Source organism: Crocuta crocuta, unplaced genomic scaffold (genome assembly GCF_008692635.1).
Source record: "Crocuta crocuta isolate KB4526 unplaced genomic scaffold, BGI_CrCroc_1.0 scaffold755, whole genome shotgun sequence".
In the NCBI taxonomy this organism is placed as follows: Eukaryota; Metazoa; Chordata; class Mammalia; order Carnivora; family Hyaenidae; genus Crocuta; species Crocuta crocuta.
In genome coordinates this window covers 928,485-952,669 of record NW_027531305.1, presented here as the reverse complement: position 1 = coordinate 952,669, position 24,185 = coordinate 928,485, and the positions used below count along the sequence as shown (strand labels likewise).

The window sequence follows — 24,185 nt, the reverse complement described above, 5'->3', positions numbered from 1 at the left end:
AAACTTCCACAGGATTTGGTTCAACAAAGATACCCAGGTTACATGAACAGGCAGATGGAAAATTGGGAAAAGAGCCTACACATTGACTAAAGTTGACCAAGGAATACTATCTAGAATAAATAAGAAATCAGTTACATTAAGAAGTAGAGACCTCCATACAGAAATGGAGGTCCAGGACGTGAGCAGAGAACTCCCAGAAGGGGTTACACAGGCAAGCAAACAGATGGCTTTAAGACAAGGAAAGGGAAGAGGAAAACGACTATGGATTTTCACTGTACACCTACTCATTTCCTCAGATTAGGAAGTGCCCGATGTCGATAGATATACAGGGAGAAATCAGTCCCCGTGGCCTGCTGGTGAGAACAGAGAATGGAGAAGTGTAGCCTTCACGTGCTCTGTGCACCAGCACATGTGCCCCTGAGCATCTACCTCGATGGCTCAGACCTATCTGGAGGGAGCACGTCGGACATAGCCCTGCTCGTAGTGCAGGAAAAGACAAACCTGCTTGGGACCCATAACTGGGCAGGGGCAGGTCCCATGGCTGGAAGCAAACACTGGAGGCCCAGCCAGGACTTCGATGCACATACAGCAGCATAGATAGACCCATAAAATGATGCTGAGTGAATGACGCAAAAGGCGGCTGAACGTTCCAGCATATTTCATTTGGGCACATTAAAAATAGAGCACCCGACACTCTTCTGTAGGATGCTGTAATGGCGTATACATAACACTATACACTTGTCAAAACTCACAGAGAGTGCAACACAGACAGGGAGCCCTAATGTAAGTGTGGGCTGAGCTAATATAACGTATCCTGATTGGTTCACCACCTGGAACGAGCCCCACACTCTTACCAGACTGTACAACGTTCAGCAGGATCCCTGGCCTCAACACTCCAGATTCCAGTAGCATCCGTCCCTCCCCACAAGCTGTGACAGCAGAAAGGGCATTGAGGCATGTACAATTATTTCAAGGGGACAGAATCATCCCCAAACAACAATAGTGACCTAGAAGCTGCAAAGTTCACTAGGCTGAGATAGGAACCCGGGACCCATCAGGGGCAACTGAGAAAAGTCCACCAGCTCCCTAAGGCCAAGAGCCTGTCTTACCACCCTTCTCCCGGAAACTTCCCATCCCCAACTGGGGCTTACTCCCCCCAAATTATCCAAATATTGCCACCTACCCTGTCCCTCCTGGTCCCCCTCAGCCTGGGCTGCCTCTTCCAGGAAGCAGCCAGCAGGGGAGGGCAGAAGATGCTCTCCTGTGTTATTCTGACAGCAGCACACAGGGGCAGGTGTGGAGGCCAGACCTCTGGGCTCCCAGAACTGATGCTGTGTGCTTTATCCCTGCTGCAGCTCCCAGCACGCTGCTCCCCAGGGCCACCCCAGGAACGCCAATCTGGAGGCTGCCCTCAGGGTCTGGAGTGGCCGAGAGCATCATCAGAGAGCCTCCAGGGACCTCCAGCATCTACTCCTTCCTCCAGCTCTCTAACACAACCACGGCTCCCTGCTGTCTCTGTCTGCCCAGAGACCTCAGTCCCTGCTGAACACTAGGAGCTCCCAGTCTTGGGAGAGACAGGGCTGGAGTAGATGCCCTCAATCCTTTAGGGTCAGAGGGGAGGCAGGAGCTGGAGCAGCTCAGAGCAGAATCCTGGGCTCTGCTCTGCAGTCAAGGCAACTGGAGGGCGTCCAGAATAAGGGTTATTTAGAGCTGGTTCTTGGAGAGTTGTTTATCCTGCCCATTAGAAGCGTTCAGTGTCTCCTGGCCACACTGGATCACCCCACCTCCCCTCATGGTCAAGTTCTACCCTATCCCTGTCATCCTGGTGATCCAAGCATGAGAGTCCACATCAACATAAGCCTCTCTGTGATATAACCAAATAGATATTTGGTCTCCTGTGTTGTCCTTGTTTATTGTCCACTGATGAGAGTCTTTGTATACTCACGAGATGACTGGTAGCTGTGGTTTAACGTTATAACACATCTTCTTCCTCCAACTCAAATATCTGACCTCACCTTCGAGTAATAGTTAAGATCTGCAGAAGGCCTCCTTCCTGATCCTCAGACCTATCGTTTCCCAAACGCCAGCATGGGAGTCAGACAGACCTCAATCTCCATATGACCCCTTCCATCACATGTTGTGTGATCTCCACCATTTATCATCTGTGTAAATGAGGTACCCAACATTTGACCTCTCTTTGTGCCATCTTGAGATAGCATTGTGCCTACAACGCATTCCCCAGATAGATTCATCCAAACTCAGGAATGAGAAATTGATGTTTATTGAAAGGAATGTGGGGAAAAAGAGAAAAGACTCTCTATAAGCTGTCAGAAAGCAACACCCTTTTAACACGCACTGAACCTCCTCCCTTCTCTCTCTCTTTTCATATTTATCCCCCCTCCCTCTCTTCCTCTCTCACTCTTCTTTCCCTTTTCCCTCCTCATATGAAAATTGCTCTTCTCTCAACTTGCTTCTTATTCTTCATTCCATTCCCAGATTTTGCCCCATATCCAATTTTACTCAAGTGTCTGTTCAGATAAATGAAAAGGATTCCTATCCCACTACTTCTCTCTCTCTCTCTCTCTCTCCCCCCACCCCATTTCCCCTTCTCTCTCCAGTTCACCTTCAGAATCCAATTTAACATAGAAAACCTCCCTTCAAGTCTATCCCTTCCAAGGCAGTGAGAAATTATAAATAGTAAATCATCTTCTTGGAGACTAATAGTTTAATTTCTTTTGTGGATTTGTTATTATTTAAAAGACAATACTATAAACCACTGATTAAATGCTGGATGAAATGCTGGAGTCAAATATAATTATTCTGCTTAATTTTCTTTGTCCTTATTTTGGAGGAGTGGAAGGTCTTCCCTTGTATGACCATTCAAGTAACCTTGTGTTTCAATGCCCAGACATATCCCCATGATGCTCCTCACTGGCCCATAGAAGATATCACATTCTTAGACAGAGGTAATGGGAAGGAGTTCATCACATGGGATCAAGAACAAGAGATCATGGTCACTAAATCCCATGCAAGAGGGGTGAAACTTTGGGGAAAAACAAATACCCAGCATGCATCCAATACCCAAGGGTATGTATATTTTCATTTATTTGAGTTCCACATATGAGTGAAAACATATGCTATCTGTCTTTCTCTGACTGACTTATTTCACTTAACGTAATACCTTCCTGTCCATCCATGTTGCTGCAAATGGCACAATTTCATTCTTTCTCATTGCCAAGTAGTATTCCATGTATATATAAACCAACCACATATTCTTCATCCATTCATCAATTGATGGACATTTAGGCTCTTACCATAATTTGGCTACTGTTGAAAGCACTGCTATAGGGTACAAAATCAACATNGAGAAAGAATGAAATCTGGCCATGTGTAGCAACATGGATGGACCTTGAGGGTGTTATGCTGAGCGAAATAAGTCAGGCAGAGAAGGACAAATATCCTATGTTTGCACGTACAGGAGGATTAGGGGAACTTAACAGAGGACCGCGGGGGAGAAGAAGGGGGGAAATGGTGGCAGAGAGGGAGAGAGGCAAACCATAAGAGACTCTTGAATACTGAGAACAACCTGAGGACTGATGGGCGTGGGGGGGTGGAGGGGAGAGATGGGCATGGAGGGGGGCACTTGTGGGGATGAGCACTGGGTGTTATATGGAAACCAACTTGACAATAAACTATTTGTAAAAAAAAAAAATGAACAAAGAAAAAAAAAAGCACTGCTATAAACATTAGGGTTACATGTGCCCCTATGAATCAACGCTCCGGTATCTTTTGGATGAATTCTTAGTAGTGCTATTTCTGGATCATAGGGTAGTTCTATTTTTTATTTTTTGAGGAAGCTCCACACTGCTTTCCAGAGTGGTTGCCCCAGTTTGCATCCCCACCAACAGTGAAAGATCATTCCTGTTTCTCCACATCCTCGCCAGCATCTGTTGTCTCCCGAGTTGTTAATTTTAGCCATTCTGACCCGTGTGAGGTGGTATCGCAGTGTGGTTTTTGTTTCTATTTTCCTGATGATGAGTGATATCCTACACCAGGCCTATGGAGACAGACCTTATTATCCCCAGCTCTTCTCCCATATTTTCTCATGACCAAACTGGCTATCAGGAGCTTAGGGGACTCAATTTTCTCTGAAAGCTTTTCTTTAAGGCTTTCTCAAGCTCCTCATTTCTTCGGCTGAAAATGATCAGGCTGAGAAAGAGGTGAAGACTATATAGGTGGTGGCCATCAGGGGGTTACTTTCCACAGAATGGGGTCCCTTGGGCTTGAGGTAGATAACGGAGGCAAAGCCGTAGTGCACAATGACCACAGTGAGGTGGGACACACACGTGGAGAAGGTCTTGTGCCTGCCCTCAGCAGAGGGGATCCTCAATATGGTGGCCACGATGAAGGAACAGGAGAGAACAATGAGGAATAAACAGCCCATCAGAGCTAAGACACACACCAAGATCACATCCAGGGTGACAGAGGCTGTCTCCTTCCCACAGGCCAACTTTAGAAGGGGAAACACGTGCCAGGCAAAATGGTGGATCACGTTAGACCCACAGAAGATGAGGTGAAAAACTATCAAGGTCACCACCATGCCTATGACTTAGCCACCAGCCCAGCACCAGGACTCAAGACAGAGCAGCTGTGGGGACTCATGAGCACATTGTAGCGTGGTACGCAGTGGGGGTAAGGGGGGCGTGGGAGATGGCCATGTAGCAGTCGTAGCCCATGATCATGAACAGAAAGGACTTCTCTGTGTCCTCACATTACTTTGCCCTCATTATTCATTCATATTGCAAATAAATGTTATTCAACACTTATTTTATATGGAAACGTTATAGGTGATGGGATCCACCCATACCCAAGAACTGGGTCTCTGCTTTCCCCTTTCAGGGTCCAGTGAAAGAACCTGTCATATAACCAAAGATGACAGCACAGAATGGTCAGAGATGTGATGAAGGCAGCCTAGGGATCTGAAGAAGCTAGTGTGGGTCACAGACCCAACCTGGGATTCAGAGACTTTGGCAATTGGTGATGTCTACACTGAGACATGAAGAGAGTGTGGGTATGATTCAGGCAAAGCAGGCACGTGGAACATGGGTTTCCTGAAAAAGTATAGCAAGTGCAAAGGCTCAGGGTGACAGAGGCATGGTGCATTGGGGACAGTGGTTGTCCAGTGCACCGCACAGCATTGGAGGTGGGTAGGGGAATTCTGGAATGTGAAGGCAGACAGGTGGGAAGGGCAAGACTGTGGTGTCTACTTAAGGAGTCTGTTCCAAGGACAACAAGGAACTGTAAATACCCTCAAAATGCGTGCAAAATGCACTATTATCACTCCTGAGAGAAGGGATTTAGCAGCTGTGTGTCAGGTATTGGACAAAGACCAAATGTGTTATTATAGCCCAAGCATGCACATTCTAGTGTAGATGTTCTGGCTTGGATCACCAAGATGACAGGGATAGGGTAGAACTTGACCATGAGGGGAGGTGGGGCGATCCAGTGTGGCCAGGAGACACTGGACACTTCTATAGACCAAAAGAAACCACTCTCCAAGACCCAGCTGCTTATAACCCTTATTCTGGGAAGCCCTTCAGCTGCCTTGACCCCAGGGCAGAGCCCAGGATTTCTCTCTGGGCTTCAGCTCCTGCCTCCCCTCTAACCCTGCCCTGACCCTAAAGGATTGAGGGCATCTACTCCAGCCCTGACTCCCCAAGACTGGGAGCTCCTAGTCCTCAGCAGGGACTGGGGCTCTCTGGGCAGACAGAGACAGCAGGGAGCCTTGACTGTGTTGGAGAGTGGAGGAAGGAGTAGAGGCTGGAGGTCCCCAGAGGCTCTCTGATGATGCTCTTGGCCTCTCCAGACCCTGAGGACTGCCCTCCAGACTGGTGTCCCGGGGATGCCCTGGGGAGCAGCGTGCTGGGAGCTGCCGCAGGGATAAAGCACACAGCATCAGTTCTGGGAGCCCAGAGGTCTGGCCTCACACCTGCCCCTGTGTGCTGCTGTCAGAATAACACAGGAGACCGTCTTCTGCCCTCCCCTGCTGGCTGCTTCCTGGAAGAGGCATCCCAGGCTGAGGGGGACCAGGAGGGACAAGGTAGGTGGCAATAGTGGGACAGTTGTAAGGATCAAGGTCCAGACAGCAGATGGAAACAGGGCCTGGCGGAAGGATTGTAAGACAGATTCTTAACTTTGGGGAGCTGCCGGGGGTGCTTCTCAGGGTGCCCATGCTGGGTCCTGGGCTCTTCACCCAGCCTAATGGATCTTGCAGCTTCTAGGTGTGGTCCTCAGATGACAGGGATTCTACTCCCCAGGACACAGGTGGACATATCTGGAGACATCTTTTACTGTTGTGACTTATGATTGGTGGGGACACTAATGACATTGGTGGGTTGAAGACAGAGATCCTGTTAAATATTATATAATTCACAAAGCAGTCTCCCCCACAGAGAATATATGACCCCAAATTCTGGGCAGACTGACATTCAGAAACCTGGCTCCAGGTGTGTATCTTCCCTGTACTGTTGGNATTGGCAGATACTTGTACATACGTGCTGTCTTCTCTGTGCATAAATGTGCTGTAAATTATTTGCATCCTTTTAAATTTTATAAAACTTTTTTCACTTTTTGATTTTATAGTAAAGTTATAAGTTTACAAAAAAATACATACCTCCTCTCTCCCTCAGACCGTTTCCTCTTTTACCTCTTGCAATAGAGCATTTGTTCCTGTCGGTGAGCCGATACGACTACTTGTTACTAACTAGACCTGCAGGAGACACCAGGGTTCCTGTCTGCGTCCCACATTCTGTGGATTCTGACACATGTATGATGGCACGTATCCACTGCGACAGAACCCTGCAGAATAGTGTCAGGTGCTCTAGATTTAATATGCTGAAATGTTACTACGCTGGAGTGTTCATCTGCGTTTTGCTTCACACTCCGTATCATTTTACGTGTTCTTTTATGCTGCTGTGTGTGCATCAGACTCCTGGCTGGGGCTCCAGGGATTTGCATCCAGCCCATGTGACCTGCTCCCTTCCAAAGAATGGACAAGCAGCCTTCCCACCCAGTTCCCCACTAAAGCAATGCTACAGAAACACCCTCTTATCTGCTCCCTGTAAATACCTTTGAGCACTCACGATAGATGCTCAGGAGCACATGTGCTGGTGCACAGAGCACGTGAACTCCTCATTCCCACTATTCTGCGTTCTCACAGGCTGTGCACGAGGGTTGCTTTCTCCCCAAATCTGATCAACACCAGAGAGTTTCTATCTTGGGACATTGAATAAACATACACTGGATTTCGATTGCATTCTCCTTCGTTTCTCTCTCTGTCCCTCTCTCTTTTAGCATGTTTTTTATTTGCCTGTGCTACACCTTCTATGAGTTCTCTGCTCAGACTTTGCTCATTTCTCTTCTTTTCCTTACACATCTTTCTGTATCAAGCTTTCTGCTTCTTGTAGATGTAACTGTTTATTCTAGACCATATTCCTTGGTCCTTTTTGATGAAAATTATTTTTCTCACTTTTCCATCTCCCATTAACTGGATCCAGGATATTTTCTGTTAACACAAAAACCCTTCTTGTGGATGTTGTTGTGTCTTTCAAATCATGTAAATTTTGTGCTTCTGTAAAGTTTGTTAAAGAAGCCCTTCTTTGGGCACCTAGGTCACTCAGTCAGTTGAATGTCCAGCTCTTGATTTTCGCTCAGGTCATGATCCCAGGGTTATGGGATCAAGGCCTGGCCAAGCTCCATACTGAGCTTGGAGCCTGCTTAAGATTCTCTCTCTCTCTCCCTTTGCTCCTCTCCCCTGCTCTCTCTCTCTCTCTCTCTTAAACAAAAACAAACACAAAACAAGTTTTCCATTCCCAGTTCAACAAAATTATTCTCCTATACCTTCTCCTATTAACTTTATAGCATCATGTTTCATATTTATGTCAAAAATCCAACTGGATTCCACCTATGAATGTTTATAGGCAGAAATTCATATTTACTTTGCTTCTAAACAGGACCAGTTTCCCCACCACAAACTCCTAAACAATCCCTCTTTTCCCAATTTGTGCTCCCACAATTATCACATATTAAGTTTTAAATCTTGCAGGGATATTTTCTGAGGTATCCAATTAATTTGATCAGAGTCTGTGTCTATTCCAGGTTCACACTTGAAAATGACAATGAGGGGCACCTGGGTGGCTCAGTCGACTAAGCGTTCGGCTTCAGCTCAGGTCATGATCTCACGGTTCGTGGGTTTGAGCCCCGTGTAAGGCTCTGTGCTGACAGCTCAGAGCCTGGAGCCCCTTTCAGATCCTGTGTCTCCCTCTCTCTCTGACCCTCCCCTGCTCACACTGTCTCTGTCTCTCTCTCTCTCAGAAATAAAAAAAAAAGCATTAAAAAAAAAAGCAAATGACAATGATGTGTATAATGTCGATAATGAGTCTCCACACTTGCCAGGGCAGTTGTCTCCAATTTAATCCGTTTTAATGATACAATTGTAACTGGTATTGATTCCTCAATATCTCTTTCTGCCGCTTCATTATTGGTGTATAGGAACACAACCCTTTTTTGTACATTGATTTTATATCCTGCAGCTTGGCTGAATTCATGTATCAGCTCTAGCAGTTTTTTGGTGGAATCTTTTGGGTTTTCCTTGCGGAGTGTCATGTCATCTGTGAAGAGTGAAAGTTTGACTTCTTCCTTGCCTATTTGGAGGCCTTTTATTTCTTTTTGTTGTGTGATTGCCGAGGCTAGGACTTCCAGTCCGATGCTGAACAACAGTGGTGAGAGTGAACACCCTTGTCGTGTTCCTGACCTTAGGGGGAAAGCTCAGTTTTCCCCATAGAATGATACTAGCTGTGGGCCTTTCATATATGGCTTTTCTGATGTTAAGGTACGTTCCTTCTATCCCTACTTTCTTGAGGGTTTTTATCAAGAAAGAATGCTATATTTTGTCAAATGCTTTTTCTGCATCTATTTAAGGATCATAGAGCTCTTATCCTTTCTTTTATTAATGTGATGTATCACATTGATTGATTTGTGAATATCGAACCAGTCCTGCAGGCCAGGAATAAATCCCACTTGATCATGGTGAATAATTCTTTTATTGTACTGTTGCATTCGATTTGATAGTATCTTGCCGAGAATTTTTGCATCCAGGTTCAACAGGGATATTGGCTTGTAATTCACCGTTTCAGTAGGGTCTTTAGTTTTGAAATCAAGGCAATTCTGGCTTCATAGAATGAGTTTGGAAGCTTTCCTTCCATTTCTATTTTATTTGGAACAGTTTGAGAAGAATAGATATTAACTCTGCTTTAAATGGTAGAATTCTGCTGGGAAGCCATCTGGCCCAGGACTCTTATTTGTTGGGAGATTTCTGATAACAATTCAATTTTTTTGCTCATGATGGGCCTGTTCAAAATTTCTATTTCTTCCTGTTTGAGTTTTGGTAGTGTGTGAGTTTCTAATAATTTGTCTATTTCTTCCAGATTGTTCATCTCGTTGACATATTATTTTTCATTGTATTTTCTTATATTGTTGGTATTTCTGTAGTTTTGGTTGTGATCTCTCCTCTTTCATTTGTGATTTTATTTATTTGGGTCTCTCTTTTCTTTTTTAGAAGCCTGACTAGGAGTTTATCAATTTTGTTTATTTTTTTCAAAAAACTAGCTCTTAGTTTCATTTATCTGTTCTACTGAGTTTTCTAAAATTCTGTGTTATTTATTTTTGTTCTAATCTTTATTATTTCCTTTCTTCTGCTTGCTTTGGGTTTTATCTGCTGCTCTTTTTCTTGCTCCTTTAGGTGTGAGGTTAAGTTGTGTATTTGGGATGTTTCTTGCTTCTTCAGATAGGCCTGATTGATATCCAATGTATTTTCTTCTTAGGACTGTCTTCGCAGCATCCCAAAGGGCTTAGACTGTTGTGTTCTCATTTTCATTTGCTTCCATGTATTATTAAAAACATTTTTTGATGTTTATTTATTTTTGAGAGAGAGCAAGAGACAGAGTGTGAGCAGAAGAGGGGCATAGAGAGAAGGAGACACAGACTCTGAAACAGGCTCCAGGCTCTGAGCTGCCAGCACAGAGCCCAATGCAGGGCTCAAACTCATGGACTACAAGATCATGACCTGAGCTGAAGTCCAATGTTTAACCAACTGAACCACCCGGGCACCCCTGCTTTTTTAAAGTTTCTTCTTTAGGGGCACCTGGGTGGCTTAGTCGGTTAAGCGTCCGACTTTCGCTCAGGTCATGATCTTGTAGTCCATGAGTTTGAGCCCTGCATTGGGCTCTGTGCTGGCAGCTCAGAGCCTGGAGCCTGTTTCAATCTGTGACTCCCTCTCTCTCTGGCCCTCCCCTGCTCACGCTGTCTCTCTCTCTCTCTCTCTTCTAGAAATAAAATAAAAATATTTTTAAAAAAAGTTTCTTCTTTAATTTCCTGGTTAGCCCATTCATCCTTTAGTAGAATGTTTGTTAACCTCCATGTATTTGAGGGCTTTCCAATTTTTTTCTTGTGGTTGATTTCAAGTTTCTAGCATTGTGATTTGAAAATATGCCTGGTATGATCTCAATCTTTTTGTATCTGTTCAGGGCTGATTTTTACAAGATTGATATAGTTTTGTACTGACTTTATTTTTCAGAAGGAACTTGAGGAAACTTTTATCAAATATACAGTAGATTCACTGTAGCTGTAATGCAGGTGTCCTGATGATGTAATCATTACCACACTCGCTCACCCATCCGAGAGTGTAAATTCTCCTCCATGTATTCAGACCATCATCTACATTTTTACTCATGGTTAACATTTCTGCATATGGCAGTATTGCATGTGTTTGATTAATTCCTAGATATCATATAACAGAACTTTTCAAAATGTGATATGAGTGCCCTGGGGTCCCGGAGACGCTTTCTGGGGCACCATCAGGTCCTTACTTTTCTGTTTTTCATCATATGCTTCAACTAAAACAACATATTGCCACAGGGTGAATGAAGAAGCAGATACAAGCATCAATTTGTCTCCCATCCAAGTTTGTTAAAAGGTAAAAACAAACAAACAAATAAATACAAAAAAATCCCAGCAACTCTTCTCACTAAATTTTGTAAATGTTACTTTCTTAAAAATATGTTACTTGTATTGACATTGAGCAGATGACTATTCTTTTGAATGTATGCATAATAAATATTTTCACACAATCTCAGTGTTAATTTCTGATAAAATCTCTATAAAAATGGAGAGTTATAATGCACTGACACAAACCCATCAGAGTCTCAAATTTTCTGGTACAGAAATCACCAGACCACAATGCTAGAGAGCTGTTTTTAAGTTTGTGTCATTATTGGGAATGTTATCTTAGTTTTACTTAAAGTTTATACTTTGAATGCTTGCCGCTGGAATAATTCTGTGAGAAATACTGAATGTTGTGAGTGGATCTAGTCTTCTGCAGACTGTGTTCTCATTGCCGTGGTATGTTATGTCTTCAATCTTTTCCTTTTTCTGGGTGAACGAACAAGCAAGTCTCTTTCCTTCCAATCCTTATGTGCCTCCTTTCTTTTTCTTACTTTATAGCACCGCTCATGACTTTCAGCTCCATGCTGAAGGACAGCAGAACCAGTGAGTATCCTTGTCATTTCCCAATTCTAACAGACGCAGTATCCATTTTGTATATTGTCTGTGATGTACTGTTGTCTAGATTCATGATCTTCTTGCCGGTCACCTTCATTCCCTTTCTGATCTCACCAGATGCAGCATCCATGGCTGGTCAGAACTATAGCCTGGTGTCCGAATTCATCCTCGTGGGCTTCTCCAACTTCCCACAGCATCTCCTTCCTGCCTTCTTCCTGCTGTACCTGCTCATGTACCTGTTCACGCTGCTGGGCAACCTGCTCATCATGGCCACCGTCTGGAGAGAGCACAGCCTGCACACGCCCATGTACCTTTTCCTGTGCGCGCTGTCCACCTCCGAGATTCTGTTCACTGTTGCCGTCACCCCTCGCATGCTGGTTGACATGCTCTCTACCCACCACACCATCACCTGGGCGGCCTGTGCCAGCCAGATGTTCTTCTCCTTCACGTTTGGCTTCACACACTCCTTCCTGCTCATGATCATGGGCTACGACCGCTACGTGGCCATCTGCCACCCTCTGCGCTACAATGTGCTCATGAGCAACCGTGACTGTGCCCGTCTGGTGTCCTGGACCTGGGCTGGTGGCTCAGTCATGGGAATGATGGTGACCCTGATAGTTTTTCACCTCACCTTCTGTGGGTCTAACGTGATCCACCATTTTCTATGCCATGTGTTTTCCCTCTTGAAGTTGGCCTGTGGGAATGAGAATTCTTCTGTCACGCTGGGTGTGATCCTGGTGTGTGTCTCAGCTCTGATGGGCTGTTTATTCCTCATCGTCCTCTCCTATGTCTTCATTGTGGCCGCCATATTGAGGATCCCCTCTGCCGAGGGCAGACACAAGACCTTCTCCACGTGTGTGTCCCACCTCACTGTGGTCATTGTGCACTACAGCTTTGCCTCCATCATCTATCTCAAGCCCAAGGGACCCCATTCTATGGACAGTAACACCCTGATGGCCACCACCTATACAGTCTTCACCCCCTTTCTCAGCCCAATCATTTTCAGTCTCAGGAATAAGGAGCTCAAGAATGCCATAAAGAAAAGCTTCCAGAGAAAATTCAGTCCCTTAAGCTCCTGATGGCTAGTTTGGTGGTGAGTAAAATGACAGATGGCTGGGGATAATAAGGTCCCATCCCCATAAGACTGTTGTAGGGATTCAATATAAGAAAATACTGGGTAAGTATTGTTGGATGCATCGATAAGTGTTGGATACCTGCTAGGTATTTGTTTTTCTCCAATTTTTGTGCCTCCCTCTTGCATAGGATCTAGGGATCATGACGTCATGTTTAAGACCCCATGTGATGAACTCCATTCCATTTCTTCTGTCTACAAATGTGTTATCTATCTGTGGACCTGTGGAGAGCATCACATGATGTGTCTAGGCACTGATGTGATGGTTCTTCTTAAATGGAGAAGGAAGGAAAGACGTTCCTTTCACCACCATACGGATGAACAAAAGTAAGCATAATAAATGTCATCAGCTCTTCTTTCAAGCATGCATCCAGTGTTTTATATACCTTTTAATATAAAAATGTACACAAACTAAATAAGCTATTTCTCTCCAAGAAGCTGGTTGATTCTATATAATTGCTTCTGTCTTTGGAGGGGATAGAGTCTAAGGGAGTTTTTCTACCTTAATCTGTGTTGAATGAAGGATATCAGAATGTGAAATGAAGGGAAAGAGAGGGAGAGGGAGGTTGGGAGTAAGAGAGGGAAAGAGAGCGGGGGGAGGAGAAGGTTCAGCGCTTGGATAAGAACATACAGAATGCTTAAAGAGTGTTGCTATCTGGCATCTTATGGAAATCCTTTTCCATTTTTCCCCGCATTACTTTCAATAAAACATCAATTTCTCACTCCTGTGTTTTCTTGAATCTGACTGGGGGATGTGTTGGAGGACACAGTGCTATCTCAAGATGGCACAAAGAGAGGTCAAGGGTGTGGGTACCCCCTTTATGCAGATGAGAAATGTTGGTGGAGGTCACACAACATGTGAAGGAAGGGGTCACATGCAACTTTAGGTCTGTCTGACTCCCATGCTGGGATTTGGGAAATCATTTGTTTGAGCATCCAGGAGGAGACTTCCATTGGTATAAATTCTTACTCAAACTTGGTCAGATATTTGAGTTGTAGGCAGAAGGTGTTTTATACCAATAAACCTAAGGATGGCTGTCACACATGAGTGCCTGCTGTTTGCCAAATGCTGTGGGGAGGGTTTCCTATGTATTCACTCTTCTAAGACTCAAAATAAATTATTCTTTCTCCACATTTAGATATGACCCACATCTACTCCTATTCATGTTTTTGAAATGCAGAAAATGCAAATCTGATAGATCATTTGTCTCAGGCCACAGCACTGCAAAGGGGGGAAGCAGGATTGATTACAATGTGCACGTGTGTGCAGTTGGTGATCAGGAACCCGCCTCTCAGGTGCCTGCAGAGAGAAGTGTGGTGCTGACCGGGAGGAGAAGGCTGTCATTAGAAGGAACAGACCCCTTTCAGGGAAGGAGGCAGGTGCAGCCCTAAGCACACACCCCTTTCACACAGCCAGAGGGAAACACTGCCTCCAGGGGACTTCATGAGACACTTGCCTCACTAACACTGACAATGAGACCTTAGCAAAACCTGCTACAGCAGTTTTGGGGTTCCATTCATTATTTTACTTAGTATTGGCTCACTAACTAATGCCACCCCTCCCCATCAAGATGTCCTTATCCATGGTGCATTTGGGGACATTGGTATGTTCAGTTTACCAGGGAGACTTGGAAGTCACCAAGAGGGTGCTGGAATGAGATGTAGACATGTGGGGAGGGTAAGAGCATGTGAGACCATGGTGTCCACTTAAGGAGTTCGTTCCGAGGGCAATGGGGAACTCTACCCTTCAAATACATACAGAAAAGAGCGGTATGATACTCTATTATGTGAACATATGCTTTAGACATTTCCATTTGGGGGTTCCTGCAAATGATGTTGTTATGATGTCTACTACATGTCCTTTAGTGGATTAATACTTACATGTTGTGTTGAGTCTGTAGCTACAAGTGTAAATGCCGAGTCATATGGGATAATTATGTTTGACTTGAATAGATATTGGCAAACAGTTTAGCGAAGTGGTTGTACCAAGAAAAAATTTTTTTAATCAAAATCAAGTTAGTTAACATACAGTGCTTTAGGGGCACCTGGGTGGCTCAGTCGGTTAAGCATCCGACTTCAGTTCAGGTCATGATCTCACGGTTCGTGGGTTTGAGCCCCGTGTCGGGCTCTGTGCTGACAGCTCAGAGCCTGGAGCCTGTTTCAGATTCTGTGTCTCCCTCTCTCTCTGACCCTCCCCTGCTCATGCTGTCTCTATCTCTATATCAAAAATAAATAAAACATTAAAAAAAACACATAGCGCTTTGGATTCAGGAGTAGAATTTAGTAATTTGTTACATACAACACTCAGTGCTCATCCCTACAAGTGCCCCTCTGCCCACCCATCTCCCTTCCAGCATCCTTCAGTTTGTTTTCTGTACTTAAGACTCTTATGGTTTGCCTCTCTCCCTGTTTTTATCTTATTTTTCCTTCCCTTCCCCTACGGTCATTTGTTTTGTTTCTTAAATCCTACATATGAGTGATATCATATATTTCTTTTTTTTCTGACTGACATATTTCACTTAGCACAATACAGTAAACCTTGGAATGTGAGCATAATTCATTCTGGAAACATGATTGTAATCCAAAGCACTTGTCTATCAAAGTGAATTTCCCCATAAGAAAGAATGGAAACTCAGATGATTTGTCCTACAACCCCAAAATATTCATATAAAAATGATTAAAATACTGTAATATAATACAAAATAATAAAGAAAATATAAAGAAAAAACACAAATAACCTGCACTTACCTTTGAAAACCTTCGTGGCGGGTGTGAGAAACACAAGAGACAGGAGGGTTATTGTGTAGGACGACTTTCACCATCACTAACAGAATCACTGCTACCTATTGGCTCAATGTAATCTGTTTCTGCATGGGGGCCATTGTATACACTCATGCAGATGTTGACTACAGCACAGTATTAATGAACTCTTGTCATATATTATATTTAATGTAAACTGACAATAAGGCAGCAGAGGAAAGGGCCTCTATCTGTAGGAAGGCAGCCTGACCTAGAATGAAGCAAAGCATTCCTAAGCTTACTCTTGCATAGAGAAGCAAAAGACTGTCCATAGGTGCGCTGAAGTGATAAAAATACACTAGTGCCAGTTGTGGGCACCTTCCAACATTTTGAAAACCCATGTTTTTTGTCAAACACCTCAGCCTGAGACCAAGCATCCGTGCATGGTAGGCAATCATTCACAATCCCGGGGGGGGGAGAGAGAGAGAGAGAGAGAGAGAGAGAACCCTTGGCTCAGTTGTGATCATGTGACATCCGGCGTCATGTAAGACCCATATTGCAAGACATTACTCATTTATCGACTTAAAATTTATTGGAGGAGCATCCGTGTGGCTTAGTAGGTTAAGCATGACTTCAGCTCAGGTCATAATCTCATAGTTCATGAGTTCAAGCCCCACTTTGGGCTCTGTGCTTATGGCTCAGAGCCTGGAGCCTGCTTCAGATTCTGTGTCTCTCTCTTTCTCTGCCCCTCCCCCAGAGAGGACGTGTGCTCTCTCTCTCAAAAATAAACATTAANAGCCACCCAGGCACCCCAAAATATTTTTAAATTTATTAGAAATGTTTGCTCATCTTCTGGAAAACTCACAGAACAAGTTATTCTTAATCAAAGGTTTCACTGTACACTCCAGTTCCATCCACATTGTTGTAAATGGTAAAATTTCATTCTTTTTGATTGCTGAGTAATATATTGGGATATTAATATAATATTATATATATATAGGAATATTACTCAGCAATCAAAAAGAATGAAATTCTTTATATACACACAAATCTTTATCCACTCATCAGTAGATGAGCATTTGGACTCTTTCCATAGTTTGACTGTTGTTGATAGCTCTGTTATAAACTTTGGGGTACATGTGTCCCTTTGAATCGAAATTTTTGTATCCTTTGGATAAATACTTACTCGTGCAATTGCTGGGTCATAGGGTAGTTTTATTTTTATTGTTTTGAGGAACCTCCATACTGTTTTCCAGAGAGGCTGCCCCAGTTTGCATTCCCACCAACAGTGCAAAAGTGTTCTCCTTTCTCCGCATCCTCACAAACATCTGTTGTTTCCTGGGCTGTTAATTCTGGCATTCTGACAGGTGTGAGGTAGTATTCAAATGGTACATTAAAGCCCACACTGAATGGTCAGATTCTTGCTTGTAAAGAGCCTCTCTGGATACAGAAATNAAAAAAAAAAAAAGAGCCCCTCTGGCTGCTGTAAAGAGAGCAGGCTGCTGAGAGCACGTGGGGTGGGCAGAAGCAGGAAGAGATGACCAGAGGTGCACGTGGGAATCCTGGACTGGGTTGAGTGACAGACTTGAGGTTGATTTCAGAGGTAGTGGACAGTGTTGCTGATTGGACAGAGGGACACAGGAAGTGAACTGTTTCTACTCCTAATACTTAAGACACCAAATGTGTGAGCTCCTTCCACATCAACAACCAATTCTCCAACTACCCACACACTAACTTGCAGTCTTATAATTCAGTTCACTTCTGACACTAACTAGCTGGCGACGCCAGTCACAAGTATTGGGTGCCCAGGGTTCCTGCACTCGTCTGACATGTACTACATAGTTGGGGGTTTGCACATTCCCCTCCACCTAAGATTGGATACTTTGCTGAAACGACGCACAGAAATCAGGAAAATGCAACATTTACTCTTCCCAGTTTATTGTAAAAGACACAAGTCAGGAAGAGCCAGGTAAAAGCAAGGTGTGGAGGAAGGAAAGAGGAACTTCCATGTCTTCTCTGAACATGCCACCCTCGTAGCGTCTGCACGTGTTCACAAATGGGAAGGTCTCTGATTCCCAATGTTTATGGATTTGTTACGGAGGTTTTATTACACAGACATGATTAATTAAATCATTGGTCCTTGGAGCTTAAATATCAGTCCATAACTCCTCCCCCCACCCTGGAAGTCCCAGCTCTCTAATCTGCCTTGGTTGTTCAGGGGAGCAGCCTCCTTCCTAAGACTATCCAGGGGCCCCAGCCACCACCCGTCTCATTAGCATGCAAAAGCCACTACTAGCACTCCTGAGACAAGGGCTTTAGGAGCTGTGTGTCAGGAATTGGACAAAGACCAAATGTGTTATAGCCCAAGGATGCACACTCTAATGTAGATTTTCAGGCGTGGATCACAAGGGATAGGGTAGAATTTGACCATTGGGGGAGGTGGGGCGATCCAGTGTGGCCAGGAGACACTGGACACTTCTATAGACCAAGAAAAACCATTCTTCAAGACTCAACTCTAAGTTACCTGGAAAGCTTTTCAGCTGCCTTCACCCCAGAGCAGAGCCCTGGATTCCCACTCTGGGCTGCTCCAGCTCTTTCCTCCCCTCTGACCCTGTCCTGACCCCAAAGGTTGAGGACATTGACTCCAGCCCTGTCTCCTCCAAGACTGGGAGCTCCTCGTCCTCAGCAGGGACTGAGGTCTCTGGGCAGACAGAGACAGCAGGGAGCCTTGACTGTGTTGGAGAGTGGAGGAAGGAGTAGAGGCTGGAGGTCCCCAGAGGCTCTCTGATGATGCTCTTGGCCTCTCCAGACCCTGAGGACTGCCCTCCAGACTGGTGTCCCGGGGATGCCCTGGGGAGCAGCGTGCTAGGAGCTGCCGCAGGGATAAAGCACACAGCATCAGTTCTGGGAGCCCAGAGGTCTGGCCTCACACCTGCCCCTGTGTGCTGCTGTCAGAATAACACAGGAGACCGTCTTCTACCCTCCCCTGCTGGCTGTTTCCGGGAAGAGGCAGCCCAGGCTGAGGGGGACCAGGAGGGACAGGGTAAGTGGCAATATTTGGGCAGATGTGGGGAGCAAGGCCCAGACAGGGGATGAGAACAGGATTGAGGAGAAGGGTGGTAAGACAGGCTCTTAGCCTTAGGGAGCTCTTGGGCTTTACTCGGGTTACCCATGCTGGGTCCTGGGTTTCTCTCTCAGCCTAGTGATCTTAGCAACTTCTAAGTCACCATTCTTTTTTTTTTATGTTTATTTATTTATTTTTCTTAATGTTTATTTATTTTTGAGAGACAGAGAGAGACAGCATGACAGGGGGAGGAGCAGAGAGAGAAGGAGACACAGAATCCAAAGCAGGCTCCAGGCTCTGAGCTGTTAGCACAGAGCTCAATGTGGGGCTCGAACTCAGGAACCACGAGTTCATAACCTGAGCCGAAGTCAGATGCTTAACCCACTGAGCCACCCAGGAGCCCCTCTATATCACCATTCTTGTTTGGAGCTGATTCTGCCCCCCTGAAATATTTGTACATGTCTGGAGACCCTTTGGTTGGCACAGTCATGGGAAGGGAGGGATGCTATTGGCATCTGGAGGGTTGTGGCCAGGGAAGCTGCCAAACGTTGTACAGTCTCGTAAGAGTGTGGGGCTCGTTCCAGGTGGTGAACCAATCAGGATACGTTATATTAGCTCAGCCCACACTTACATTAGGGCTCCCTGTCTGTGTTGCACTCTGTGCGTTTTGACAAGTGTATAGTGTCATGTATACGCCATTACAGCATCCTACAGAAGAGTGTCAGGTGCTCTATTTTTAATGTGCCCAAATGGAATATGCTGGAACGTTCAGCCGCCTTTTGCGTCATTCACTCAGCATCATTTTATGGGTCTATCTATGCTGCTGTATGTGCATCGAAGTCCTGGCTGGGCCTCCAGTGTTTTCATCCAGCCATGGGACCTGCCCCCGCCCAGTTATGGGTCCCAAGGAGGCTTGTACTTTCCCGCACCACAAGCAGTGCTATGTCCGACGTGCTCCCTCCAGGTAGGTCTGAGCCATCGAGGTAGATGTTCAGGGGCACATGTGCTGGTGCACAGAGCACGTGAAGGCTGCACTTCTCCATTCTCTGTTCTTGCCAGCAGGCCATGGGGACTGATTTCTCCCAGTATATCTATCAACATTGGGCACTTTCTTTTTTTAAATTTTTTAATGTTTTATTTATTTCTGAGAAAGAGAGACACCGTGAGCAGGGGAGGGTCAGAGAGAGAGGGAGACACAGAATCTGAAACAGGCTCCAGGCTCTGAGCTGTCAGCAGAGAGCCCAACGCAGGGCTCAAACCCACAAACCGTGGGATCATGACCTGAGCTGAAGTCAGACACTTAACTGACAGAGCCACCAAGGCTCCCCAACATTGGATACTTTCTAATCTGGGGAAATGAATGGGTGTGCAGTGAAAATCCGTGGTCGTTTTCCTCTTCCCTTTCCTTGTCTTAAAACCATCTGCTTGCTTGCCTGTGTAACCCCGTCTGCGAGTTCTCTGCTCATGTCCTGGACTCATTTCTGTATGGAGATCTCTACTTCTTAATATAACTGGCCTTTTATTTATTCTAGATAGTATTCCCTGTTCAATTTTCAAAAATTCAGAGACTCCTTTCCCAATCTTCCATCTGCCTGTTCATGTATCCTGGATATCTTTGTTGAACAAAACCCTTGCGGAAATTTTCATGTCTGTTTCTTTTTCCACGCAGTTAAAATTTATTTAATGGCATCAGCACTCACAGAAGATACACTCAAGAAATTCAAATACTTGGGGCACCTGGGTGGCTCAGTTGGTTAAGCGCCCAATTTTGGCTCAGGTCACGATCTCACGGCTCGTGGGTTCGAGCCCCACATCGGGCTCTGTGCTGACTGCCAGCTCAGAGCCTGGAGCCTGTTTCAGATCCTGTATCTCCCTCTCTCTCTGACCCTCCCCTGCCCATGCTGTCTCTCTCTCTCTCAGAAATAAATAAAACATTAAAACAATTATAAAAAAGAAATTCAAATACTCCTTTATATATACAACATGCATATATACATTTCAGCTTTTTTTGCACCCAGTGCTCATCACAGTAAGTGCACTCCTTCATCCCCATCACCTATTTCTCCCATCCCTGCACTCCCATTTCATCTGGTTACCGTCAGTTGGCTCTCTATAGTTAAGAGCCTCTTTCTTGGTTTGTCTCTCTCTCTCTCTCTCTCTCTCTTTCTCCTTTGCTCCTTTGTTTTGCTTCTTTTTTTTATAATAAATGCATTGATATATTTTAAATTTTTTAAATGTTTATTTTTTTGAGAAAGAGAGACACAGAGTGTGAATGGGGGAGGGTCTCTTCCCAGAAGAGAGGGAAATACAGAATCTGAAGCAGGCTCCAGGCTCTGAGCTGTCAGCACAGAGCCTGACTCGGAGCTCGAACTCACGAACTGTGAGATCATGACCTGAGCCGAAGTTGGATGCTTAACCGACTGAACCACCCAGGCGCCGCTGTTTTGTTTCTTAAACTCCACTTATGAGTGAAATCACATGGTATTTGTCTTTCTCTGACTGGCTTATTTCACTTAGTACAATACCCTCTAGCTCCACCCATGTTGTTGCAAATGGAAAGATTTCAGTCTTTTGTATGGTTGAGTAATATTCCATTGTATATACATATATATGGATAGATATAGATAGATAGATAGATAGATAGATATCAGTACTTATAGTTTCTGTCCTTGGAGGTCTTGCATATGTTTGATTAATTCCTAGATATTTTATAACAAAGGTTTTCATAGTGTGATATGAGGGCCCTCGGATCCCAGGGACCCATTCTGGGAGACCATCAGGTCCTCACTTTTCCAGTAAAGGTGAGGCTGTATTTTCATCATATGCTTCAACTTAAGAACATATTGCCACAGGCTGAATGAAGAAGAAGATTCCAATCATCTTGTATGCTGTCCAGCCAGTACTGGACAAATTTGCTAAAATGTAAAACAAAGAGAGAGAGAGAGCGTGAGAGCGCCAGAGTGCAAGCAGGGGAGGGGCAGAGAGGGAAGGAGACACAGAATCGGAAGTAGGCTCCAGGCTCTGAGCTGTCGGCACAGACCCCAATGCAGTACTCAAACCCGTGAACTGTGAGCTCATGAGCCAAAGTCAGACACTTAACTGACTGAGCTACCCAGGTACCCCATCATTAAGTGAGTTTTTAAAATGTGGTTACTTTCCTTAGTTTGGTTATTCCTTAGTTTGAATCAGAGGTTGATTATTATTCTTTAAATGTGTCAAGAACTTGGAGTGCCTGAGTCGCTCAACCAGGTTGGCATCCAAGTCTTGGTTTTGGTTCAAGTCATGATCTCCTGGTTCATGAGTTCGAGCCCCTTGTGGGCCTTACACTGACTGTGCGGAGCCTGCTTGGGATTCTCTCTCTCTCCCTCACTCTCTGCCCCTCCCCCTCTGCTCCTCCCCAACTCATGCTGCCTCTGTCTCTCTCAAAATAATAAATAAGCTTTAAAAATATGTGAGAACTAAATATGTTCAAAGAATTTCAGTTTTGATTACTAATATGGTAAGAATGGAGAGTTCTAATTCACTCAATCAAAAGCCTTCTAGGGGAGTTGTGGGTTTCTTTGTTTTTGTTTTCATAAAGAAACCCTGCGACCAAATTGTTTGGGAGCTGACTCCTTATAGCTTGTGTCACTATTGGGAATGTTATCTTACTTTTTGCCTTAAACTCTATCTACTGTGTGATTCTTACGGGTGTAATTCTATGGGAAATACTATGAGTTTGGGGAAGCTGATCTAAGCTTCCACAGCATGTGTTCAGTCTTTGCTCAACTATATTCCACCTCATCCTTGTACCTTTCTAGGTAGATAATCACGTCTCTGTCCTTCCAATCTTGACATTCCTTCTTTTTTTATTATTCCTCAAACACCGCTCCCAGCTTTCAGTTCCCTGCTAATGAACAGTAGAGCCAGCGAGTAACCTTGGCTTATTCCTGATGCTAAAATAATACATCTGTTATCTCCCACTTCTTGCTAGTTTTGTAGTATATATTCTTAGTAGGCTAAGAAAGTCCAGTTGATTTCATATTTAGAAGTAACTTATAAAAAATCTTTAAGATATGTAAATATACCCATTATACTGTATATCTAAATTAATCCAGTATTTTATGATAATTACGTATTCATTTTTAAGATCATAAATAGTATTTGAACTTTAGTAATCCAGGATTGCTGCATGAATTGAGAGAACTATATGATATTTATTTTAGTTTATTCCTGTGACTGATCACATGTTGGGTTTTCTGATGTTGAATCATCCTTGTCATTCATGGGATAAACTACACATCTTCATTCCCTTTCCCATCTCACCAGATGCAGCATCCATGGCTGGTCAGAACTATAGCCTGGTGACTGAATTCATCCTTGTGGGCTTCTCCACCTTCCCGCGGCATCTCCTGCCCGCATTCTTCCTGCTGTACCTGCTCATGTACCTGTTCACGCTGCTGGGCAACCTGCTCATCATGGCCACCGTGTGGAGCGAGCGCAGCCTGCACACACCCATGTACCTCTTCCTGTGCGCACTGTCCACCTCCGAGATTCTGTTCACTGTTGCCGTCACCCCTCGCATGCTGGTTGACATGCTCTCCACCCACCACACCATCACCTGGGCGGCCTGTGCCAGCCAGATGTTCTTCTCCTTCACGTTCGGCTTCACACACTCCTTCCTGCTCATGATCATGGGCTACGACCGCTACGTGGCCATCTGCCACCCTCTGCGCTACAATGTGCTCATGAGCAACCGTGACTGTGCCCGTCTCATGTCATGGTTCTGGGCTGGTGGCTCAATCATGGGGATGATGTTGACCCTGATAGTTTTTCACCTCACCTTCTGTGGGTCTAACGTGATCCACCATTTTGCCTGCCACGTGCTTTCCCTTCTAAAGTTGGCCTGTGGGAAGGAGACATTCCCCGTCACCCTGGGTGTGATCCTGGTGTGCGTCTCAGCTCTGATGGGCTGTTTATTCCTCATCGTCCTCTCCTATGTCTTCATCGTGGCCGCCATATTGAGGATCCCCTCTGCCGAGGGCAGACACAAGACCTTCTCCACGTGTGTGTCCCACCTCACTGTGGTCATTGTGCACTACGGCTTTGCCTCCATCATCTACCTCAAGCCCAAGGGACCCCATTCTATGGACAGTAACACTCTGATGGCCACCACCTATACAGTCTTCACCCCCTTTCTCAGCCCGATCATTTTTAGCCTCAGAAATAAGGAGCTCAAGAACGCCATAAAGAAAAGCTTCTGGAGAAAATTCTGTCTACTAAGCCCCCAACGGCCAGTTTGGTGGTGAGGAAATGTGACAGAATGGCTGGGGATAATAAGGTCTGTCTCCATAGGACTTCGTAGTGATTCAGTATATGAAAATATACTGTGTTGGAGGCGTGGAATGCATTTGCTTTTCCTCGATTTTATTGCCTATCTCCTGTATAGGCTCTAGTAACCATGATCTCATGTTTAAGACCGTGATAACTTCATCCCATTAACTCTTCTAAGAATGTGTTACCTGCCTTTGTGCTGGTGAGGGGCATCACATGGATGTGTCTCAACACCAATGCCCATGGTTTTTCTTGAATGGAGAAGCAGGGGAGGAATTTCTCTTCCTCCACCATAAGGATAAACCAAAATAGGCATAATAA

General features: G+C 44.8%; 2 protein-coding genes and 1 pseudogene across 2 annotated transcripts; 2 read left to right on the top strand and 1 right to left on the bottom strand.

Annotated features, from left to right (window-relative positions):
- Positions 1–4,121: 4,121 nt before the first annotated feature.
- Positions 4,122–11,746, bottom strand: LOC144237918 (olfactory receptor 10H3-like; annotated as a pseudogene).
- On the top strand, positions 11,745–12,695 carry LOC144237897 (olfactory receptor 10H4-like). Its single transcript, XM_077771617.1, has one exon. The coding sequence runs from the start codon at positions 11,745–11,747 to the stop codon at positions 12,693–12,695; it is 951 nt and encodes a 316-aa protein (XP_077627743.1).
- A 10,175-nt stretch (positions 12,696–22,870) lies between these two features.
- LOC144237916 (olfactory receptor 10H4-like) lies at positions 22,871–23,839 on the top strand. The gene has a single exon (XM_077771633.1). It carries the CDS (start codon positions 22,871–22,873, stop codon positions 23,837–23,839), a length of 969 nt encoding a protein of 322 aa, XP_077627759.1.
- Positions 23,840–24,185: the final 346 nt, after the last annotated feature.

Excerpts from the sequence above, each read along its gene's own strand:
- LOC144237897 (XM_077771617.1), top strand. The coding sequence starts at position 11,745 with ATGGCTGGTCAGAACTATAGCCTGGTGTCCGAATTCATCCTCGTGGGC.
- LOC144237916 (XM_077771633.1), top strand. The coding sequence starts at position 22,871 with ATGGCTGGTCAGAACTATAGCCTGGTGACTGAATTCATCCTTGTGGGC.